Here is a 19977-nt window from a genome sequence, read left to right as displayed (position 1 = left end):
AGCATTGATTTAAATAAATATATATATATGCTTCGCAGCTTCCACACAATAAGCATAACCAGGCCAGAAGTCAACTGCTCAGAGGATATTTGTCATCATGGATGACGTGAGGTTCATATTGCAATTGGAAAATCACAAGAGTTTATGACACCACTAGTTCCATGATTGCCCTGGTCCCTGGCTTCCTCTTCAGGTAGAGGGGTGAATCTCTTCTCTCTGGCACTGCTGGAGCAAAATGATCCCCTACTGAAATACTCCCAGTGGTGTATGAGGCTGTGTGGAGGATGGAACAAAACCACATCACAGCCAGAGCATGATGCAGCGTGCCTGGTGGAATCAGGGCATCAGGAGTGTCTGACACTCTGAGGGAGGAGTTGAAAAGTTTGATGGCCACAGGCAGGAATGACTTCCTGTGGCACTTTATGGTGCAACTTTGTGGAAAGAATCTTGCGCTAAATGCACTTCAGTGCTTGACCAGCATGTCACGGAGTGGGTGGGAGACATTGTCCCAGATGACATGTAACTTGGACAGCATCCTCCTCTCTGACACTGCTGACAGTCTAGCTCCACCCCCACAATGTCACTGGCCTTGCAGATCAGTTTGTTGAGCCTGTTGGCATCTACTACCCTAAACCTGCTTCCCTAGCACACAACAGCAAACAGGGGAGCACTGGCCACCACAGACTCATAAAACATCCTCATCGTCGTCTGGCAGATCTTGAAAGACCTCAGCCTCCTCAGAATGTAGAGATGGCTCTGGCCCTTCTTGTAGAAGGCTTCAGTGTTCTTAGCCCAGTCCAGTTCATTGTTAGTGTACATTCCCAGGTGCTTGTAGTTCTCCATAATGTCCCCACTGACCCCCTGGATGGAAACATGGGTCACCGGTGCCTTGGTCCACCTCAGATCCACAACCAGCTCCTTTGTCTTTGCCACATTGAGCTGCAGATGGTTCTGCTCACACCGTGTGACAAAGTTTCCCACCACAGCCCTATATTGAGCCTCCTCACCCTTGCTGATACATCCAACTATAGCAGAGTCATCAGATAACTTCTGAAGATAGCAGGACTCTGTGTGGCAGTTGAAGTCCATGGTATAGAGGTTGAAGAGGAAGAGAGACAGGACTGTCCCCTGCAAGGCTCCAGTGTTAGCAACTGTTTGCTAACAAGTTCAACATAACTGTGGGCAGCTGTGGCTCAGAAAGTGGAGTGGATTGTCCATTAATCAGAAGATCAGTGGTTCGATTCCCAGCTCCCCCAGTCCACATGTCGATGTGTCTTTGGGCAAGATACTTAACCCCTAATTGCTCCTGATGGCTGTGCCATCAGTGTGAGAATGTGTGTGAATGATTAGATTTCTTCTGATGGGCACGTTGGGACCTTTGCATGGCAGTGTGTGAATGGGTGAATGTGATTCGTAGTGTAAAAGCGCTTTGAGTGGTTGGAAGACTAGAAAGGTGCAATACAAGTACAGTCTGTTTACCATTTACCATAACTTAAAAGCTGTTGATATGTCAGTGTTATGTTCTGCTGAAAACTAGTGGACAAAACATCAGTTAATGCAGGTTTGAGGAAGAAGTTGAAAGAGAAGGTATACAAGGCGATAAAACCATCAGCTGTTTGGTCCTCTTGAATGAAAATGTAAAAGTCAGAACTGTTCTCTCTATACTTGGGTCTGTTCAAGACAACCACATAGTTTAATGTAATCATCAGGTTTCTTGTTTCTTTTTGTTGTTTTTTCTGTGAAAATATATGTTTTTGGAGTAGGAGCAGACCTCTAGCCCAGGTTGGTGTTGTCAAATATGTTGTTTTTTCTAATCAAGAGTCCAAAACCCCAAATTCTGTTTGTAATAATGTAAAACAGTACAAAGCAGCAAATGGTAAATGGACTGTACTTGAATAGTGCCTTTCTAGTCTTCCGACCACTCAAAGTGCTTTTTACACTATGAATCACATTCACCCATTCATACGCTGAATGGGTACAGGGGTTACCATGCAAGGTCCCAACCTGCCCATTAGAGAAAGCTAACCATTCACACACATTCATGCACTGATGGCACAGCCATCAGGAGCAATTTGGGGTTAAGTGTCTTGCCCAAGGACACATCGGCATGTGGACTGGAGGAGCCGGGAATCGAACCGCCAATTTTCCGATTAGTGGACAACCCGCTCTACCTCCTGAGCCACAGCTGCCCTCACATTGGAGAAACCAGAACCAGAGAATGATTAGCATTTTTTCCATTCTTGCATGCTTCATTTCAGCACTACATTTGTTCCTGTGGTCTCCCAGTGTTAGACCAGTATGGCCATTATTTGGTATGTTAGGAGTGGCTTTGCAGGGCAGTGATATGATCTACTCAACTATTTTTCAGTCAAACACAACTATTTTTCTTATTTTACAGTCATTTTGAAAAATGCTCATCTAAGCTTAATTGGCTTTGATGGTTATGTACAACCCAGTATGTCACACTGTATGCAGTGTGTGTGTGTGTGTGTGTGTGTGTGTGTGTGTGTGTGTGTGTGTGTGTGTGTGTGTGTGTGTGTGTGTGTGTGTGTGTGTGTGTGTGTGTGAGTGGGGTTTGGTGTGGGTGTGTGTGGCAGACACTGTGGCTTGCTTCACCACATCAGATTACCAGCTTTCCTGAGACAGAGGCCCAAAGTCAGAGGGAGGCATTTGTGTGAAACAAGAACTCTGAATTAGAGGCTTATATGTTTTACACTGACACTGAACAAAAATATAATTGTGTCTGTGGTTTGTACATCAGATGTGATTTGAAAACTGAACCATAAACAGTCACATGATTCCTCTTTGCTCATTTGTCTTTCCTTTACACCTTCTCTCCCCTGCTGGTGAAATGTGCAGCACTGACAGTGTTGCTCCCTCTCTTGCAGGTCTACAACATGTTCCATCACCAGAGTTTGGGATTCAGGATCAATATTCGTGTCACCAAGCTGGTGTTGCTTCACAGTCGCCCTGTAAGCCTGACCTTTCACCTTCTTTGACCCCTCTTTAACTTCCTGTCAACCTTAACAACCTGACTGTCAGCAGATGCTGGCTTCCCTCTGTGTGTGTGTTTGTGTGTGTGTGTGTGTGTGTGTGTGTTTGTGTGTGTGTGTGAGGAAGGTCATGCCCCTCAAGAAAGAGGTTCCTATTTTTTTTAAATGTTCTGTCCTATGGAGACTCAAGTTATCAAATTTTAACTTAAAATATAAAGAAAACAATAGGTTAGCCATAGATAATCAAATATATGATAAAAACATTATACTGATACTGTACATATATTGGTATTACTGATGGCACTGGAAAATTGTTGATAATACAGTATATGTCCTACATTATCAAATAAATTCTGGAATTCAGATAATAGCCATGGACAGCACAAACAAAGGCTGAGTAAAATTTGGAGCACAGACTTCTTTGAGGGCAGGAACAATGGACCAGGAACTAAAATCTAAACTTCTTCTGGTTGAAACTGATATAAAGCTTCATACTGAGATATTCAAAAAGCACTTGTTTATATAGAAGTTTTTAGCACATGGCAACAGATACAATCATATAGGACACATAGATCATTTTAACATCTCATTGATCACTTTTTATTTTTTAATCTTTGAATAGTTCTGTGACTAATGTGAACAATGTGAATTTAAAGATTAAGGAGCAATTGTGACAAAGTACCAGGAGAGGATGGAGCTAATCTGCTCTGTATCTGTTCTCCAGGACAAGCTGAAGGTGGGCCATCATGGTGAAAGGTCTTTGGAGAGCTTCTGTCATTGGCTGTATCAAGAGTATGGGGGGCCGCGGTACCTTGGCACCAACCACATTCCTGGTGGAAGGGATGACATCCCACCAGTGGACACTGCTGTGCTGGTCACTAGGTATGTAGCCAACCCTACCTGAGATGAATAAATAGTACATGTATGAAATGTGATATCAGATATTTTGTTTAGTCAGCTTCATCCATCTTCTCTATGAAAAATATGACTGTCACTTTGTAAAGTTCCAATGAACTGAGAACGAACACAACCCACTTAACCTAATCCTAAACTATGTCATCACATTGATGTGTTTATTAGTGGTTCCTCCGCCTTCTTCTTACAGTAAGGTAAGACCACAACTGAGCTTTACAAACCTTTACTCAAGATTCCTCCATCTATGGTGTTGGATCTGAAATGCTTCTACACATTACTTTTAAGATGGTTTGGTGTTGTGATTAGATGTCTAACATGGCTTGGTTGTTTTCTCCATTTTGCATTTGCAAAGAGGTAAATTAACAAATATGAAATTTTTCACCACATCCAATTGGTGGTTTAAATTGTAAACAAAAAATGACTTTCCTAATGGAGAGTTTTGATTGGAAACAATCTGAACATATTCATGACATATGTCTGTTTATATATGCACTTGTTTGTGTGTTTGTCTGTTTGTTTGTTTTTTGACCTTGTATAGTGTTTAAGGAATTTTGGTATACATATTATGTGGTGTTAAGCCCCTACAGCCTGTGAAATAAAACTCTGCACCTCTACAGGGTCAAATAAGCATCAACCACAGGCTGTAAGATTAGGCACAGTACCATCATCAGGGCTATGTCCTCAGTCCCTTCCTTTACACCCTGTAAAGGAAGGGACATAAACGTAAACGACTATATTAACCCTTCACCCATCACCAGATATTACACATACTCTGATGATACTGCCATACTGGAACTACTCAATAACTCAGTTACAGCCTATCAACACTTCATTTCTTACTTCATAGAATGGTGGGCTGACAACTACTTCCAACTGAATGTGGAAAAAACAACTGGTCATTAAAACATTAAGGGAACTGCTGCATCAAACCAGACATTACAATAGAAACACATTAAATAGGGACACATGCAAACATTAGCCTGAGATAAAACAGCCAAGCAAATTAGTAACAAATCCATTCACAAACATACAAAGATTCAAAGGCATACTTATCAAAATATATCATCTTATATCATCAAAACATCAAATATATACATCTTAGTACATAAATTACAAGCAACAACACATCTCACTTTACTTGCTTACAAGCACACGATTGGTGGAAACTGCTATTATCTTTGGGCCTCCCTGCTGTTCTGTCTCTCCTCCCAGTGTTGCCCATTATTAAGTTTAACTGACAGAGTTTAAATGACATGAATGTTTATAACAAGGCCCTGTACCTCCCAGAGTTCATTTGCATGCACTCAGAGTTCAACACATTAGAGGGGTCAGATAAAATCCTGTTGGCCTGCCGAATAGGGGACTGCTCAAAGATGTCCTGGGGAGTGAGGGGTGTGGGTGTTCCATAATCTTCCCTGCCGTTTTAACCAGACTAAACATTTGAGCTTTAAATTTGACTGTCAGGTTTCCATACCAGCTGGTAATACCATAACATAAGATGGACTCTATAGTAGATCTATAAAAAATTAACACAATATCCCTGCAGACATGAAAATCTCTGAGTCTCTGAAGGAAATGGAGGTGCTGATGGATTCTCGCACACACACTTGCCACGTGTGTGACAGCTAAGCTCATGATGGACCCCTAAATATTTGTAAGAAGTGACTTGTCTAATGTCATGACCATGTGCAGCAACAGAGCTCCAGTCGCCAATTGATCTGGGATCTAACATAATTTTGTCAGTTTTATGTACAGTAATGTGCAAGTCATGCTCATCACACCAGTCCACGAACCTGTCCACTGCAGCTTTATAGCTGGCAATGTTGGAATGACTTGTGAGTAAACTGAGGATAATAGTGCCATCTGAGAATTTCACTACAAATTGATTAGGCTGGGAGCTGAAACAATAATTTGTATACATACAGAGTAAACAAGAAGGGTGAGCTAACACATCCTTGGGGGGCCCTGTTGTGCTTCTTAGTATATCAGAAAGTGTTGTATTAATTTTCACTTGTTGTGGCCTATTTGATAAAAAAGAGTAATACCACTTAATCAAAAAAGGATTAACCTCCAACTGAACTATTTTTTTAAGCAGGGTATGTGGATGAATACTGTTAAAAGTAGAACTGAAATCACTAAAAAAGAAGTCTGGCATATGCAATAGGACTTTCTAAGTGCTTCAAGACAAGGTGCAGTATTGTGGCGCCATTTATGCTGCAATTTCTTATATAGGAAGATGATTGGTACTAAACTAGGGATGGCTCCACCTTTCTATGTAGTTCCTCTGTTATGATCCTCTGTAATGATTTCATAACATTGGAAGTAAAAGCCGCTGGCCTGTAATCATTATTTTCATGGGGACAAGACTTTTTGGGACCTCGAGTTATAATGGCTTTTCTCCAGAGCTCTGGCACTGTGTGTGTATCTATAGAGAACTGAAAGAGTTGATACTAGGCTGGTTTGAGTTCCTAAGCAAATAGTCTTAAAAGAAAAGCAGACATGCCATCCGGTCCCATTGCTTTGCTAGTGTGGATAGTTTTAAAAATTCTGTCATCACAAACATTAAAAGTTACTTTTTGTGAAGTTTTAGATAAAGTATCAGTGTCAAATGGCATATATAAATGATTCCGTTCATTTGCCCTTGCAGTTTCATTTTAGGCAAACAAGAGCTTCCTTTTGGAATCCATATTGGATAGAATTGCATCCCACAGTTTCTTTGTGTCAGATTTGAACAAATCTTGTTCTGCCCATTCCTGATACTTTATGCACTCTGCACCTCAATTGCTGATTGAGGTCTTTTTGTGCAACTTTCAGTCCTGCAGTGTCTCCTGATCTGTAGGCCATTTTCTTCCTATTAATACATTCTTTACTTCCTTTTGTGATATAGGGTTTATTATTTGGATATCTCCTAACAGTTTCTGGATTAAATCCACAAAGACAGAGACATAGGCAGTGATTGGTTTTTTGTCAACATCTTCATCCTGGAAGCAAATGTCCCAGTCCATGCAAAGAAAGCATCCTCTCAGCTCCTCTGTATTGTCACTAGACCACACATTTACAGTCTTAATTACTGGTTTAGAGGTCTAGAAGCTCAGTCCTCCTGTATAGCTGACCAGTGTTCATGAGCCTGTTTGTGAAGCACTGCACAACCTGGCTAGACAGGATTAGCCATGTCAAGAGTAACAGTTCCATTCTTCTCCATTTCATTCCACATATACACAGCTTACAGCCCAGACTAACACTCACACTCAGTAAATGTAGTGCCTAGTGCACCAACCGATGACAAAGAATAAGTGAAGACGCCACAAATAAACAAATAATGTGCAGCAAGAGCCTCTATGTCATTAGCAGGGCAGCGCCATCTTGGCTCCAAGAAGTCACTTGGAGATTAGAGAAACATGTGGTGTGAGTTAAAGTTACTACTTCCTAAAAGTTAGGCCACCTACTATTTCATTAAAGTTAGGCCACCTTCATTGTCATGGCAACAATAATAACCACGGGGTAAGGTTAAGGGGACGATTGTAATTTCGGTTTTTAAAAAACTGTCCCGACTTATGGCTGGAAACAGGAAACGAACGATGGTCTCCTGTGACAGTGTCCACTGTAGAGCTGATGTCTTTTTTTTTAACCTTTATTTAACCTTTATTATTTCACTGAGATGCTCTCTCTACTTGATAGCTGCCCAGTACAACCACAGTCTGATCTGCCAGCCACTGAGCAGCTCCACTGGAGCAGGTGGGGTTAAGGGCCTTGCTCAAGGGCACCTCAGTGGTGGGAATGAGGGAGGGACAAGCACTACTTTTTCACTTTCCCCACCCAGATTTGTCCTGCCAGTCCAGGGGATTGACCAGGCTACCCTCCAGTCACAAGCTCGCTTCTCTAACCTTTAGGCCACCACTACCCTGATTTATGTCTGACCACCACCTAAGTCTTTTTTCATGAGGACAGCAATAGTCAGGATCAACATCTGAAAAAAGAGCTGGTACCAGCAGCAGTGAGTGAGTGAGTGAGTGTGTTGTGTGTGTGTGTGTGTGTGTGTGTGTGTGTGTGTGTGTGTGTGTGTGTGTGTGTGTGTGTGTGTGTGTGTGTGTGTGTGTATGTGTGTGTATGTGTATGTGTATGTGGGTGGGTGGGTGGTTGTATTGCTGTACCCTTCTGTAGCTAGTGGAAAGCTCATGTGGATGACATGCCTACAGTATGTCTCATGCAGCTTATTAACAGACTTAGGAGGAGATAAGAAGATATTTGATACTGGCCTCTGGGGCCGGTGTCACAAAGGTATTTCAGACTGGTCTGTAGTGTTAAGCCAGTCTTAATTTTGCTCATAGATTAGTCTAATGCAAGTTAGACTGTTTCACAAACATAAAGACTGACTAATTTTCAACCAAAAAAATTAGACACCTTACCCCTAGGCTAACTCAGGCCTGGGACCCATGTTACCATGGTAACAATCAGTGACACCAACCGACCAGTAGCACCCAACAAAAAAAAGAGGAAAACATTTCATTCTTTGCGTCTTGTACCATGTTTTTATATCTTTTTTGAACGTCTTTGATACCCCTCTCAACTGTGGGATTAACACTGTTCACTGTTGCTGCAATTTTTTCCATGTCAGTTTTTTTTTTTTTTTTTTTTTTTATTGTTACACTCTTCAATAAATTTTACTAGTAAAATGTCCTTGTAACTGCTGAATTTCTCCAAAAGACACATATTTTCTGCTGGGGTAAACGGAGCTCAGTGGTTGGATGCGGTCACTCATTGGCCATTTTTTTTATTTTGAAAAAGGTCTTAATTTACCCAGAATTCATTGTACCATAGTCCTACTTAAGATAGTCAAGAACTAAACTGCTTTGTGCAATGGATGAATTTAGACGTCTATCTGAAGTCTGACTGTCTGTCATATCTAAGCCATAGTCAAAGTCTATCTTTGTGAAACCGGACCCTGGATGAGGCCACTCACATAGAATGTATAGGTAGATAGGAAGGTAGATAGGTAGATTTATTTGCAATCTGTAATTTGTTTTTAAGAGACTGCAAGGAGTCCAAAAGTTGGCAGTACAATCAAAGTGGCATAACCTCAATGCTCCAGCTAGAGTTTTTAAGGTTGGTATATCCAACAATCCAGCTTTTCCAGTGAGAAATTTTGTTATATTGATAATTTTGTTAAGAGGTTTTAAAGCCGTGTCTTCCAGAACACATCCTAATTTACTGAAGATTTTGAAGTGATTGAGGTCTGACCAATCTTAACTATGAAATTTGTTGAATTTCTCAATTTAATTCATGACCCAAACAGGATGATCTCTGTCTTTCCTACATGAAGGGAAAGTTTGTTATCCGAGAGCCACCTCACAACCTTTTGAATCTCTGGGCTCAAGCTATCTTACAGAACTACTTTTCTTTTTGGGATACTGATAATGTAGCAGCATCAGCGTATAAAATACATCACAAGAACAGGCCAAGTTGAGGTCATTCATATATAATAAAAAACAATAACAGCCCTAGAACACTCCCCTGCGGGACACCACAAGTAATGTTTTAGACTGGATAATGTCCCATTGACATCACCCCTTCGATATCTATCTGTAAGATAGGATTTAACCCACCTAATGGCCATATCATTAAAACCCAGAGCTTTTAATTTGTAAATTAAAATGCAATGATCTACCATGTCAAATGCCTTTTGCAGGTCTAACATAACCATTCTGCAGAGTTTACCTGAGTCAATTTCCTTTCTGATTTTGTCTGTCAGACACAACAGGCAGGATTCGGTGGAGTGAGATTTTCTAACTCCCGACTGAAATTGAGATGTACTCCCCAATCTTTTTCATGATTTTTTTTAACCGCAGAAACCTCTGTGCTAATTGCAGTGTAAAACAGTGTTTGATACATTTGACACACTGAAAATTGTTGCTCAATAAAACCTTCTCTCCCAACTAATAACTCCTTTAAGACAATAAGTTCCCACTAATCCTTTCTTCGTGTCTCCATCCAAAAGGACCAGGAGCAACTATGAAGTGTCATCTGCATTTTCAATTACAATATACACTCAGCAAGCACTTTATTAGGAAAACAGTGCGGAGGCCCTCTTGTATTTGTAAAGATTATTATTATTCTTCCAAAACAAACGCATTTTTGAGGGCCTAAACATACACAAAAAGTTGTTAAACTTTGCACATACATCAGAAGTGATGAAACATTTGATATTCTATAGGTCCTGAACATGGGCGTGGCAAAATGGCCCAACAGCGCCCCCTAAAGTGTATCCCCTGCGGCATGTTTCACCGACATGCACAGAAATCGGTACACACATGTATCATGCCCACAAAAACCTCTGTGCTAATTGTAGTGTAAATAAGTGTTTGATACATTTGACACATTGTAAATTGTTGCTCAATAAAACCTTCTCTCCCCACTAATAACTCCTTTGAGACCATAAATTCCCACCAATCCTCTCTTGGTGCCTCCATCCAAAAGGACCAGGAGCAACTATGAAGTGTCATCTGGAGCTCTGCATTTTCAATTACAATATACACTGAGCAAGCACTTTATTAGGAACACCTGTGCAATCTAATGCAATTCAATACAGCTCTGCCATAAATTCTACGTTTACAAAGCTTATACATTTTCAGTTTTTGTTGACATTGTTTTTATTGACATTGTATTATTGAGGCCGTAGTGGGTGGTGATGTTGTACTGGGGTGCATTATATTGAAAAGTGTTGCTGATATTTTGCCCCCCTCATGTATGTTAATGTAATGATTGCACAAGTGTTCCTAATAAAGTGTACATATAATTAGGGCCAGAGCACCGACAGTGCAAAGGCCTATTTTAATTCAGGGAATTATTATTATTAGGGCCCAAGGGCTTTTATCCAATGGAATTATTATTATTATTATTATTATTATTAGGGCCCGAGCGCTGACCAGCGCGAAGCCCTCTTGTATCCATAGGAATTATTATTAGGGCCCGAGCGCTGACCAGTGCGAAGCCCTCTTGTATCCAAAGGAGTTATTATTACTATTATTTATTATTAAGGCCCGAGCGCTGACCAGCACGAAGCCCTATTGTATCCAAAGGAATTATTAGGGCCTGAGCCCAAAGAGCGAAGACCCTATTGTTTTTCGTGTGTTTGTTTCTTTATTATTATTATTATTAGGGCCTGAGCCCAAAGGGCGAAGACCCTATTGTTTTTCGTGTGTTTCTTTCTTTATTATTCTTTCTTTATTAATACGCCACTTTAACTCTAAATTTGACCCCCTAAACATGCTCAAAAACTGACCAAATTTGGCACGCACATCAGGGCTGGTGAAAAATTTGATAAAATGTAAAAATTAACCCCCAAAGTGCCAAAATGTGCTCGAGAGTTTTTAGGGGTGCTTTTTATGGCAAAAATCATAATCACGATCATTTTTGATTTTCACACCTCAGCAGGGACCAGTCAACATCGGTCCTTCATTGGCGGAGACGCTCCTGCACAGCCGAGCGTCCTGATGACGCAGCCATGACATCACCACCCCTTTATAACTGAGCATGCCCTAAATACATGTCTTTCCCATGTCACTGAGCTAGGGGTAACTTCTGTTCCCCTGTGAGTTAGCTTGACTACCCCACAAACATGTTGTCCCCTCATCGAAGACTCCCCTCGTCGGACGAGACGAGACTTTGCCCGCTGCTGCAACCAGCGTCCTCAAATTCCCCCGAGAAGGAAGAAATAAAGTTACTTCAGGATAACGTGGAATGGCTCTGCCCTGCTTGTCTTCGCCGAGTCGACTCTGCTGTTCTCTCCGCCACTCTACTCAGAGCCAGCTGCCGTGATTTTTGCCGACCGTGCGAGAACGGCACCGTCTGCCTCCGAGCCAAGAGTTGGACAGTTGGACATTAAGAAGGACTACACACACACACCCTGCTCGCTTTCTGAAGCGACCAAGTAAGAGGCATAAGTCTGGGCACAGGCAGTGTTAATTGTGTGTTCTTTTCAGCATCAGTTGCTGTTGTTTAGCATTTAGCTTTTTAGCTTTATTGCTATTGTTCTTGTTGTGTGAGTTGACGGACCGCCGAGTCCATTTTTCTCTGCTTTACTGTGAGGAGTGTTTTAAGTTTGCTGCCTGTTAGTTGTGTTCACCACGCTAGACTATTTTGTGTTTGTCCCGCTCAGGACTACTGTGTTTGTGCCGCCGTGAGTGAGAAAGTAAATTGCTTTGTCGATCAGAAACCAGACAACGTGCGTTACAGACTGCCGTCCATACGTGCGCTCTCTGTGGACAAAGGAACCGCTTCTCTTCCTCTCATGATCGCTTTCCCTCCCCCCTCTCTTGCGACTAACACACACACTCACGCGCGCACAGATACACGCACCGACATCTTTTTGCACATCTGATGGTCAGATAACGTCGGACAAAACTTTGCGTTGTCTTTCCTTATCCGCCATCAGACATGTGTGTTTTTCACAGAATTGGGTGAGAGCAAGACGCCGACTACCAGGAGACGCCATCTTGTTTTTGTCTAGCCAAGACACCGCTGTACTTCTGCCATTTGGGTCTCACGTCCGCGTCGCAGACCTACGACGTCATCACGTTAGGCCCAGTCGCCATCTTGTCTCGCACACGCGCACACACACACACATGCATTCCCCTGCATGTGTCCAACCCAGTGCAAAGCTGTTTGTGTTTTGTTTGGTAGAATAAGATTTTAGAATAGCTGTTTATTGAATGAAGCATTTGTTAACTTTGTTAATTTTGCAAAGTTTAATAAACAACTATCTTTAAAGAGAAGTTCTTTTGTAATTATTGTGTGCAACATATTGTGAAAAGTGGCTGATTGAAGGAGTCAGAGCTTGAATTCAACCCTTCTTTGTTCACCCTTGAATGTTGATATCTCTCAGATATTAACATTCTAGATGAACTCCTTTTATGAGACTACCTTGTTTGGTTATTGGTCCCGGTTTCCGGGTGGTGCCCTGTATTTGTTAGTTCATATTAATAATTCTATTAATTGTTATAATTAGTTAAGTGTTTTTGATAATTGATAATTATGGCAAATAATCAACTGTGTTCCTCACAGATCCTACAGTTGGTGCCTGACTTATTGATTAAGGTTAACAATATTTTGATTTCATAATTCATAATTGTCTGTGATAAACAGAGGGGTGGGCTCACAGAGAGACACTGGTTAGTATTGTGTGTCAAAAGACTCTCACACTGATCATCTCCAAACTTTTTCTTGGTTCCCAGAAGCTTAGGTGACTGCGCCGCGGCCCGCTGTGCGCAAGGGCGCGAAGGCCCGTTCAACGCTGCTTGCAGCTTTAATTAGGGCCCGAGCACTGACCACCGCGAAGCCCTCTTGTTTCCAAAGGAATTATTATTATTATTATTATTAGGGCCCGAGTGCTGACCAGCGCGAAGCCCTCTTGTTTCCAAAGGAATTATTATTATTATTATTATTATTATTATTAGGGCCCGAGCGCTGACCAGCGCGAAGCCCTCTTGTTTCCAAAGGAATTATTATTATTATTATTATTATTATTAGGGCCCGAGCGCTGACCAGCGCGAAGCCCTCTTGTTTCCAAAGGAATTATTATTATTATTATTATTATTAGGGCCCGAGCACCTACCGGTGTGAAGCCCTATTGTAATTCAAGGAATTCTTCTCTATTATTATTATTCTTCCGAAACAAACGCATTTTTGAGGGCCTAAACGTGCACGAAAAGTTGTTAAACTTTGCACATACATCAGAAGTGGTGAAAAATGTGATATTTTATGGGTCTCGCAAAAAGGCGGGGCAAAATGGCTCGATAGCGCCCCCTAGGAAATTAGGAAAATTGAGCCCCTCGATACAGATTGTCGTAGGAGAACGAATTTCGATGTCTCGCCATGAAATTTCAAAGCCTTATATCTTGACTCCACGTGGTCTGATCTTTTCCAAATTTCATATGCTTGTTAAGAGTCCCGGTCTGAACACATGCTCAGTCTCATATTTAGCAAAAGTCATATCGCCACCTACTGGCAACAGGAAGTATCATGCGTCGTACTTTGTCTAATTACTCCTAGGAAATTTGACTGATGCACCTGAAATTAAGTCAGCTAATAAACAAGACCTTGGTGATGCTATATTTGGCAGGTCATGACCCAAAACCAAACGCTGTTACCATGGCGACAAATCCTTCGCCAAGAAATACGATACTGTTTTTCAGGGACAAGGGATGGCTCTACAGTCACGAAACTTGACACACATGTCTAGAGTGATGTTAGCTAAAATCCTATGTAGATAATTTTAATAGGCGTGGCAATATGGCTCAACAGCGCCACCTTTAAAATTTCAAAATTGAAGCCCCGCCTACCAGATAAACGTAAAAATATGAAATTCATAAGGCACATGTATCATGTCAACACGCACAAAAAAGCCTCTTGGAGCCATGTTGTAATTCCAACAGGAAGTCGGCCATTTTGGAAAAAGTGGTAAATTTTTGCCTCTTTTCGGCTATTTTTCATACCTTGTATTTTAACAAACTCCTCCTACAGAATTCATCGTAAGGACTTCAAAATCTGTGTGTGTCATCTAGACTAGTGTATGATCAAAAGTTATCAAAAGATTTAGTTTACATTGAAGCATTTGGCCGTGGCGTGGCATTGACTTTTGATGTTTCGCCATGACAGAGGAAATTGATATAACTTGAGTGTACATGGTTGGATCTGCCTGAAACATTACAGGTTAGATAACAATCCAGGCCTGAGCATGTCTACATTGCAATATTCAATCAGTGTCCAAACTGGCTCCATACCGCCCCCTACGGCATTTCAATGCAGCAGCCCCAGCAGCTGGGCAAAATAGTGGACAATTTATGTGATGTTTCTCTCCTTGCTCTGTCTGACAAGAGCCTGAGTCTGAAAACATCTACAAGTCCCTGACAAAAACCCTTTGACTGCGCAACACTCCGACATGCGCTAGGGTGCGAGGGCCCGATCATCGCTGCTTGCAGCTTTAATTAGGGCCCGAGCACCGACCGGTGCGAAGCCCTATTGAAACTGAAGGAATTATTAGGGCCCGAGCACCGACCGGTGCGAAGCCCTATTGAAACTGAAGGAATTATTAGGGCCCGAGCACCGACCGGTGCGAAGCCCTATTGAAACTGAAGGAATTATTATTATTATTATTATTATTATTATTCCTCCGAAACAAACGCGTTTTTGAGGGCCTAAACATGCACGAAAACTCATGAAAATTTGCACAGATGTCAGGACTGGCGAAAATTGCGATATTTTATGGGTCTCGAAATAAAGCGGGACAAAATGGCTCGACAGCGCCACCTAGAAAGTCAAGAAAATTGAGCCCCTCGATACAGATTGTCGTAGGAGAACGAAATTCGGTATGCATATGTATCATGACCAGGCGCACCAAAAAGTCTCAAGGACACATAGCCTAACTCCAACAGGAAGTCGGCCATTTTGTATCAAAGTTGAAATTTTGCACCGATTTTGTCATTTCCAGCCCGCATACTTTAACGAACTCCTCCTAGAGATTTGACCCCAGGACTTTCAAATTCGGTCCGTATCATCTACAGGCATAGGAGATTAAAAGTTATTAAAACAATTCTCATTAGTCTTTCCTAGGGGGCGTGGCTGGGCGGCGAATTTCGATCCTTCGCCATGAAAAATGAAACGGCTATAACTCCGGCATACATGATCCTAAGAGAGCCAAACCTTTTGTGCTTCATAAGAGTCCCGCCCTGAACGGGTCCATGTGACAATACAGGATATGAGTCATAGCGCCACCTCCTGGCAACAGGAAGTTACATGTTTTACGCTCTGACGCCCTGTGGGCAGCACGGTGATGGAATCCAGCTGAAATTTACTGAGAATAGCCTCAAGACCTTGGAGATCTTATATTATGAAGTTGGTGACCCTTCGTCGAAAGGTGTTGCCATGGCGACGCGGCGAATTTCGATGTGACGCCATGAAATTTCAATGCCTTATAACTTGACTCCACGTGGTCTGATCTTTTCCAAATTTCATATGCTTGTTAAGAGTCCCAATCTGAACACATGTTCAGTCTCATATTTAGCCAAAGTCATAGCGCCACCTACTGGCAACAGGAAGTATCATGCGTCGTACTTTGTCTAATTACTCCTAGGAAATTTGGCTGATGCACCTGAAATTAAGTCAGCTAATAAACAAGACCTTGGTGATGCTACATTTGGCAGCTCATGACCCGAAACTGAATGCTGTTACCATGGCGACACATCCTTCGCCATGAAATATGATACTGTTTTTCAGGGAGAAGAGATTGCTCTACAGTCATGAAACTTGACACACATGTCTAGAGTGATGTCAGCTAAAATCCTATGTGGTCGCTTTGAATGGGCGTGGCAAAATGGCTCAACAGCGCCCCCTTTAAAATTTCAAAATTGCAGCCCCGCCTTCCAGATTAACGTAGAAAGATGAAATTCACAGGGCACATGTATAATGTCAACACGCACAAAAAAGCCTCTTGAAGCCTTATTGTAAGTCGAACAGGAAGTCGGCCATCTTGAAAAAAATGGTACATCTTCGCTTTTTCTTGGCCATTTCGCATACCTTGTATTTTAAAGAACTCCTCCTACAGAATCCATGGTAAGGACTTCAAAATCAGTGTGTGTCATCTAGACTAGTGTATGATCATGATGGTTTGGCCGTGGCGTGGCGATGAGTTTTGATGTTTCGCCATGACAGAGGAAATTGATATAACTTGAGTGTACACGGTTGGATCTGCCTCAAACTTTACACAACAAGTCACTGACAAAAGCCCTTCGACTGAGCGTCACTTCGACATGCGCTGGGGTGCGAGGGCCCGATCATCGCTGCTTGCAGCTTTAATTATTATTATTATTCCTCCGAAACAAACGCATTTTTGAGGGCCTAAACATGCACGAAAACTCATGAAAATTTGCACAGATGTCAGGACTGGCGAAAATTGCGATATTTTATGGGTCTCGAAATAAAGCGGGACAAAATGGCTCGACAGCGCCACCTAGAAAGTCAAGAAAATTGAGCCCCTCGATACAGATTGTCGTAGGAGAACGAAATTCGGTATGCATATGTATCATGACCAGACGCACCAAAAAGTCTCAAGGACACATAGCCTAACTCCAACAGGAAGTCGGCCATTTTGTATCAAAGTTGAAATTTTGCACCGATTTTGTCATTTCCAGCCCGCATACTTTAACGAACTCCTCCTAGAGATTTGACCCCAGGACTTTCAAATTCGGTCCGTATCATCTACAGGCATAGGAGATTAAAAGTTATTAAAACAATTCTCATTAGTCTTTCCTAGGGGGCGTGGCTGGGCGGCGAATTTCGATCCTTCGCCATGAAAAATGAAACGGCTATAACTCCGGCATACATGATCCTAAGAGAGCCAAACCTTTTGTGCTTCATAAGAGTCCCGCCCTGAACGGGTCCATGTGACAATACAGGATATGAGTCATAGCGCCACCTCCTGGCAACAGGAAGTTACATGTTTTACGCTCTGACGCCCTGTGGGCAGCACGGTGATGGAATCCAGCTGAAATTTACTGAGAATAGCCTCAAGACCTTGGAGATCTTATATTATGAAGTTGGTGACCCTTCGTTGAAAGGTGTTGCCATGGCGACGCGGCCAATTTCGATGTGACGCCATGAAATTTCAATGCCTTATAACTTGACTCCACGTGGTCTGATCTTTTCCAAATTTCATATGCTTGTTAAGAGTCCCGATCTGAACACATGTTCAGTCTCATATTTAGCCAAAGTCATAGCGCCACCTACTGGCAACAGGAAGTATCATGCGTCGTACTTTGTCTAATTACTCCTAGGAAATTTGGCTGATGCACCTGAAATTAAGTCAGCTAATAAACAAGACCTTGGTGATGCTACATTTGGCAGCTCATGACCCAAAACTGAATGCTGTTACCATGGCGACACATCCTTCGCCATGAAATATGATACTGTTTTTCAGGGAGAAGGGATTGCTCTACAATCATGAAACTTGACACACATGTCTAGAGTGATGTCAGCTCAAATCCTATGTGGTCGCTTTGAATGGGCGTGGCAAAATGGCTCAACAGCGCCCCCTTTAAAATTTCAAAATTGCAGCCCCGCCTTCCAGATTAACATAGAAAGATGAAATTCACAGGGCACATGTATAATGTCAACACGCACAAAAAAGTCTCTTGAAGCCTTATTGTAAGTCGAACAGGAAGTCGGCCATCTTGAAAAACTGGTCAATTTTCGCCTTTTCTTGGCCATTTCGCATACCTTGTATTTTAAAGAACTCCTTCTACAGAATTCATCGTAAGGACTTCAAAATCAGTGTGTGTCATCTAGACTAGTGTATGATCATGATGGTTTGGCCGTGGCGTGGCGTTGAGTTTTGATGTTTCGCCATGACAGAGGAAATTGATATAACTTGAGTGTACACGGTTGGATCTGCCTCAAACTTTACACAACAAGTCACTGACAAAAGCCCTTCGACTGAGCGTCACTTGGACATGCGCTGGGGTGCGAGGGCCCGATCATCGCTGCTTGCAGCTTTAATTAGGGCCCGAGCACCGACCGGTGCGAAGCCCTATTGAAACTGAAGGAGTTATTATTATTAGGGCCCGAGCACCGACCGGTGCGAAGCCCTATTGAAACTGAAGGAGTTATTATTATTATTATTATTATTATTATTAGGGCCCGAGCGCTGACCAGCGCGAAGCCCTCTTGTTTCCAAAGGAATTATTATTATTATTATTATTATTATTATTATTATTATTATTATTATTGCGACTCTTTGACCTCAAATAACTTCTACAAACGTGTACCAAAACTCACCGAAATTGGCGTGCGCGTCAGTTCTGGTGAAAATCGCAGATTTTATGCGTCTCGCAAAAAATGCGGGGAAAAATGGCTCAACAGCGCCACCTAGAAAATTAAGAAAAGCGAGCCCCACGATACAGATGGTCGTAGAACAATGAAATTTGGTGTGCTTATATATCATGACCAGACGCACCAAAAAGTCTCTTGGAGCCATACCCTAAATCCAACAGGAAGTCGGCCATTTTGGTTCAAAGTTGCGATTTTCAGGCCAATTTTGCCGTTTTTAGCCCGCGTACTTTAACGAACTCCTCCTAGGGATTTGACCTGAGCAACTTGAAATTCGGTCAGTATCATCTACAGACCTGGGAGATGAAAAGTTATCAAAACGGTGAGTTTTCGACATTGTTTATAGGGTGTGGTCGGGCGGCGAATTTCGATCCTTCGCCGTGAAAATTCAAACAGCCATAACTCCGGCATACATGATCCTAAGAGACCCAAACCTTTTGTGCTTGGAAAGAGTCCCGTCCTGAACACATCCATGTGTCAATATTGGATGTAAGTCATAGCGCCACCTACTGGCAACAGGAAGTTACATGTTTTACACTTTGACGCTCTGTGGGTGGCACGGTGATGGGATCCACCTCAAATTTACTCAGAATAGCCTTAAGACCTTGGAGATGGTACATTATGAAGTTGGTGACTTTTCGTGGAAAGGTGTTGCCATGACGACGCGGCGAATTTCGATGTCTCGCCATGAAATTTCAAAGCCTTATAACTTGACTCCGCATGGTCTGATCTTTTCCAAATTTCATATTCTTGTTAAGAGTCCCGGTCTGAACACATTTTCAGGCCCATATTTAGTGAGAGTCATAGCGCCACCTACTGGCAACAGGAAGTATCATGCGTCATTCTTTGTTGTATTACTCCTAGGAAATTTGGCCGATGCATCTGAAATTGACTCAGCTAAGATGTAAGACCTTGGTGATGCTACATTGGGCAGGTCATGACCCATGACCAAACGCCGTTGCCATGGCGACACATCCTTCGCCATGAAATACGATGCTGTATTTTAGGGATAAAGGATGGGTCTACAGTCACGAAACTTGGCACACATGTCTGGAGCGACATCAGCTAAAATCCTGGATAGGTCATTTGCATAGACATGACAATATGGCTCAACAGCGCCCCCTTGAAAATTTCAAAATTGTAGCCCCGCCTTTCAGATTAACGTACAAAACTGATATTCGGGAGGTATATG

General features: G+C 42.2%; 1 protein-coding gene across 8 annotated transcripts in view; it reads left to right on the top strand.

The window, feature by feature from the left end:
* The window catches only part of adamts17 (ADAM metallopeptidase with thrombospondin type 1 motif, 17), a 414984-nt gene that overhangs the window by 83389 nt on the left and 311618 nt on the right, over positions 1-19977 (top strand). For all 8 annotated transcript variants that reach the window (XM_044368214.1, XM_044367415.1, XM_044369597.1 and 5 more), the window contains exons 5-6: positions 2889-2972; positions 3718-3875. In XM_044368214.1, the coding sequence (XP_044224149.1) occupies positions 2889-2972; positions 3718-3875 (242 nt within the window). The remainder of the gene's footprint in view (positions 1-2888; positions 2973-3717; positions 3876-19977) is intronic.

This window comes from Thunnus albacares, chromosome 1 (genome assembly GCF_914725855.1).
Source record: "Thunnus albacares chromosome 1, fThuAlb1.1, whole genome shotgun sequence".
Taxonomy (NCBI): Eukaryota; Metazoa; Chordata; class Actinopteri; order Scombriformes; family Scombridae; genus Thunnus; species Thunnus albacares.
Note: the sequence above shows the minus strand (reverse complement) of the source record. Positions and strands in the feature narration are given on the sequence as shown.